Here is a 5,194-nt window from a genome sequence, read left to right as displayed (position 1 = left end):
AACATCTCATTGCACAGCACTGACTCTCCACTATCGAACAAAGTTGCGCATTTCTTCGAGGATTCCAGCCAGCGTTGCTCACACGGCTCGAGACCCGACTGCATCTCAAGCATCCCGATCACTACGCCGACGACCCGTACACCATGGCAGAGATTCACGCGGCGGCTACGTTCATCTTACACGGTACATCGAGCACACCTACGACAGCGGCTAACCAAACTATCACTTCGACATCGAACACTTCGACACCGGTGCCCCCCGGGATGATCAAAACCGAAGACATCTCGATGATCATCGAAAGCCTGTCGAGGATGATCGCAACACTCATTCAGCCGACGACGCACGCTACGCACAACCACGCCCCCGCACCGAGACAACAAGCTGCCGTCCACGTCCATGAGAACAGCGGAGCGGAACAGACGTGCCATTACTGCGGCAATCGTGGCTGCAGGGTAGGCACCTGCGAGTTCGCGGAGATCGACATCCGGGACGGCAAGTGCAAGCGTAACACTGAAGGAAAGATCGTCCTTCCGAACGGAAGCTTCTGCCCCCGCACTATCCCTGGTCTCACGATACGAGATCGAATCTACGAGTGGCATAGAAGAAATCCCGCAGCACCCGCCACTCCGACAATGCTCTTTGAGATCGATGATCGCTCGACTATGCAGACCTTCACGCTCAACACCAGCAGCAGGATCGAGGCGCTCGAGCGAGAACTCCTTCAGCTTCGGAAGCGCAGGGAGGTCTTTGACGGCGTCGAGATTCTACAGCGGAAGAAGCCTACGACGCCAGCCGTCCCGAAGAGCGCGGAAGCCTCGGGATCTGGTACATCGAGAGGGGTGGCGGCACCCTCGAGCACTTCGATAAGCACGGCCCCGCCTCCAACGATACCAGCAGCATCGCCCGCGTCGTCTTCTTCCCCGCCTGCGCAATCCACGTCTCATCCTACTACTACGTCCGCTCCTCCAGCACCACCAGTACACCCTTTCGCAAACGCTCGTGACGCAACCTACGCCCCACCGAACGTTCGGAACTTCGCAACTCCGCCGAAGCCCTCGAACGACAAGGGCAAGGAACCAGCGTACAAGACCATCGTCCCCATTATCCAGCCGAAGCTCGTCAAAGAAATCTTCCAGCGTTCGATGAAGTCGCCGTTCGTCACGCTGACCCCAGAAGAGTTGCTGTCAATCGCGCCTGACGTTCGAAACAAGTACCGCGACGCCGTCACCCCTAAGCGAGTCTCGACGGAACCCGTCGCGTTGGCCCACATCGTAGAAATCGGCGCCGAAGAGGTCACGGCCGTCAACCAGCTCTCGTGTTCAGGTGCAACGTTGGAACCCGGTGCTACAGTCGTCCCCGACCCATATGAAACCTATCTGAAGCACATCCCGCACGGCGAGCACCCCGCAGAGTTCACCGTCGCACGCGATTCGAATGCGATTCGTTCGATCATCGCGTTGGTCGACAACAAGGAGCAAATCGAATGCATCGTCGACCCCGGTTCACAGATCGTCGCCATGTCAGAAGAGGTCTGTCTCGGCCTCAACCTCCTCTTCGATCCTACTATCCAGCTGAACATGCAATCGGCGAACGGCGAGGTGGACCGATCGTTGGGACTCATTCGAAATGTTCCCTTCCGCATCGGTGAGATCGTGTTGTACCTCCAGGCTCACGTCATTCGAAACGCAGCATACGACATCCTCCTCGGCCGACCCTTCGATGTGCTTACACAGAGCGTCGTCAAGAACTTCGCCGACGAGAACCAGACCATTACGATCCTCTGTCCGAACACCGGCGAAACCGTCACGATTCCGACGTACGCACGAGGAAGATCGCGAAGCCGGCAGCATCCTGTCGGGTGTCGCAAATCGCATTTTCTAGCTTCGAGGAATTGATTCCCCATGATCAAGGAGAAGCCGCGCTAGTCATCGACTACGATGGGGTAAACCCGAGTATTTCCTTCGTCGCTCCTATTGATTCCTCGATTCCGAACGCTGTCTCGTCACTATACCTCTCCGCATGCACCTCCGTTTCTTCATACTTGCAGTCTCTTTACACTTCGGACACTACTGCTGCTAATGCCGCCCCGTCGAACGCTTCGACGTGGGCTTCGACTCTTCTATTTTCAGCTCCGTTTGCTTCGACTCCCCCAGCTCCCCTTCCGACGAAGTCCATCTCGCAGCTTTCCAACTCAATTCTTCCCTTTCCTTCAACGACATCGACTTCTACCCCTTCAACGCACAAGATACTCGCCGCGACAAAGAAGAAGTACAAGCCTGTCGTTCTCAAAACTCGACCCGTCCTTGGTGCCGTCCCCGAACAATTTCGTATACTTCGAGACATCAAGGGCGACCCTCTATCCATCATGCCCAAGCTTTCGACCGACCCCCCGCTGTTCAAACCTACCGGTCGGTACACCCTCGAATGCTTCGAAATGACCGATAAGCTTCACGACGGCGACTTCCTACTTCCCGAAGAGCGTCGAGTCCTCCACCACTTCATGTGCCTGCACAACGAAGCCTTCGCCTGGACCGACGACGAGCGCGGATGTTTCAAGCCCGAGTACTTCCCCCCCATCGATTTCCCCGTCGTTCCTCACACGCCCTGGGTGCAGAAGAATATCCCCATTCCGCCCGGGATCTACAACGAGGTCTGCGCGGTGATCAAGCGAAAGATCGCCGCTGGAGTCTACGAGCCATCGAACTCGTCGTATCAATTGCGGTGGTTCTGTGTCGTCAAGAAGGACGGTAAATCGCTTCGACTCGTCCACTCCCTCGAGCCCCTCAATGCAGTCACGATCCAACATTCCGGTGTACCGCCAACGCCCGAATACCTCGCAGAACAATTCGGTGGAAGACCATGCGGCGGCATGCTCGACCTCTACGTCGGCTACGACGAACGACTCATCGCCGAGTCTTCGAGGGATCTAACGACGTTCCAGACACCCTACGGAGCCATGTGCCTGGTCACACTCCCGATGGGTTGGACGAACTCGGTCCCGATCTTCCACGACGACGTCACCTACATCCTGCAGCCCGAGATTCTGCACGTTACGGTGTCCTACGTCGACGATGTTCCCGTCAAGGGTCCCGAATCCGACTACGATGACGAGCGACTCCCTTCGAACCCCGGCATTCGACACTTCGTATGGGAGCATTTCGAGAACATGAATCGCATAGTCACTCGAATGCGCTACGCCGGAGGTACCTTCTCTGGAGTCAAAAGTATCCTCATCGCTCGAGAAATCATGGTGGTAGGATATCGCTGCACTCCTCAAGGACGCCTCCCCGACGGCTCTCGCGTCGCAGCGATACGCAACTGGGGTCCATGCGCTACTCTATCCGATGTTCGCGCGTTCCTCGGAACCATCGGCGTCGTTCGAATCTTCATCCGTAATTTCGCTCATCACGCCGACGCGCTCGTACGCCTCACGAGGAAGGACGTCGAGTTCGAGTTCGGTCCGGAGCAGATCGCGGCACAGGAAGACCTCAAGGACGCGCTGCTCTCATCCCCCGCACTCCGAGCCATCCATTATGATTCCCCCTCTCCCGTCATTCTCGCAGTCGACACGTCGTTCATCGCCGTCGGATATCACCTCTGCCAGTGCGACGAAGAAAACACGCGAGTCCGTTACTACAGCAGGTTCGGCTCGATTACGCTCAACGATCGCGAACAAAGGTTTTCGCAGCCGAAGCTCGAGATCTATGGCCTGTTCCGCGCACTACGATCCCTTCGACTCTACCTGATCGGCGTTCCGAACCTCATCGTCGAAGTCGATGCTCGGTACATCAAGGGTATGCTGAAGAATCCGGACATAGCCCCAAGCGCAAGTATCAACCGGTGGATCGTCTCGATTCTCACATTTCATTTCACGCTCGTCCACGTCCCCGGTACAATGCACGGCCCCGACGGCCTCTCTCGACGCACAGCTCAGCCCGGCGATGTCATCGAAGACGAAGTTGACGAAGAGTTCGACGATTGGATCGACCAGATGCATTCTTTCGTTCACCAGATTCAGCCCCTCCCATCCGTCCAGATGCGTGCCATCTTCACCAATGCCCGAGCCGAGGACGGCTCAGATTTCAATAGGGAGGAGGATAGCTACGAGCTAGTGCCTCGATCGGAGCAAGCGCAACTCGCAGACGCAAAGCTCGACGACGTGCTCGAATTTCATCGAACGTTAGCAAAGCCCGACGGCATCTCCGAAAGCGTTTACGAAGGATTCATCAAGTACTGCATGCAATTCTTCCTCGACAACGACACCCTCTGGCGCAAGGACAGTCACGGAGCACACAAGCTAGTCGTCAAGCCCGGCGATCGCCTTCGAATACTTCGAGAATGCCACGACCGCACCGCGCATCGAGGAATCTACGCAACCCGAGCCTTCGTTAATGAGCGATTCTGGTGGCCGTTCCACTACGCCGACATCGCCTGGTTCGTTTGATCGTGCCATATCTGCCAGTCTCGACAAGTGCGTCAAATCCTCATTCCTCCAACCGTCGCAGTACCAGCCCCCATCTTCGCGAAAATTCACATCGACACAATGCACATGCCAGCCTCGGGCGGATACAAGTACTTGGTCCAAGGTAGATGCTCGCTCACGACTTACCCCAAGTTTCGAATGCTTCGAAAAGAGACAGCGAAGGCCCTCGCCGACTGGATCTTCGAAGACATCCTCTGTCGATGGGGCGCGCTCAGCGAGATCGTCACCGACAACGGTACGGCGTTCATCAAGGCGGCCGATTACCTTTTGAAGAAGTACCACATCAACCATATTCGAATCAGTGGGTACAATTCGAGGGCGAACGGTCTCGTCGAACGTCCGCACTTCAGCACGCGACAAGCCTTGTTTAAGACAGCCGACGGAGATGAGAAGAAGTGGTCCCAAGCTGCGTATTTTGTATTTTGGTCAGAGCGCATCACGACTCGACGACGCATGGGCTGCTCACCCTATTTCGCTGTTACGGGCACCCATCCGCTCATTCCTCTCGACATCGTCGAAGCTACGTACCTGCAGCCACCACCGACTTCAGTCCTTTCGACAACCGATCTCATCGCCCGTAGGGCCATTGCGCTTCAGAAACGCGTCGAACAAGTCACCGAACTCCACTCGAAGGTCTTCGAAGCACGTCGGACTGCAGCAATTCGCTTCGAGAAAGAGCACGAGCACTCGATCCAGGAGTTTCGACTTCAA

At 56.4% G+C, this 5,194-nt stretch overlaps 1 protein-coding gene across 1 annotated transcript; it reads right to left on the bottom strand.

Annotated features, from left to right (window-relative positions):
* Nucleotides 1-356: 356 nt before the first annotated feature.
* On the bottom strand, nt 357-922 carry POSPLADRAFT_1111513 (hypothetical protein; the record flags this gene model as incomplete). Its single annotated transcript, XM_024483378.1, has 2 exons — nt 357-764; nt 785-922. Coding segments are annotated over 2 exons (546 nt in total), but the record flags the coding sequence as incomplete, so codon positions are not given.
* Nucleotides 923-5,194: the final 4,272 nt, after the last annotated feature.

The sequence above is a fragment of the Postia placenta genome (genome assembly GCF_002117355.1).
Source record: "Postia placenta MAD-698-R-SB12 unplaced genomic scaffold POSPLAscaffold_14, whole genome shotgun sequence".
NCBI classification, from domain to species: domain Eukaryota; kingdom Fungi; phylum Basidiomycota; class Agaricomycetes; order Polyporales; family Adustoporiaceae; genus Rhodonia; species Rhodonia placenta.
The sequence above is the reverse complement of the archived record's forward strand: the minus strand, read 5'-3'. Positions and strand labels throughout refer to the sequence as shown.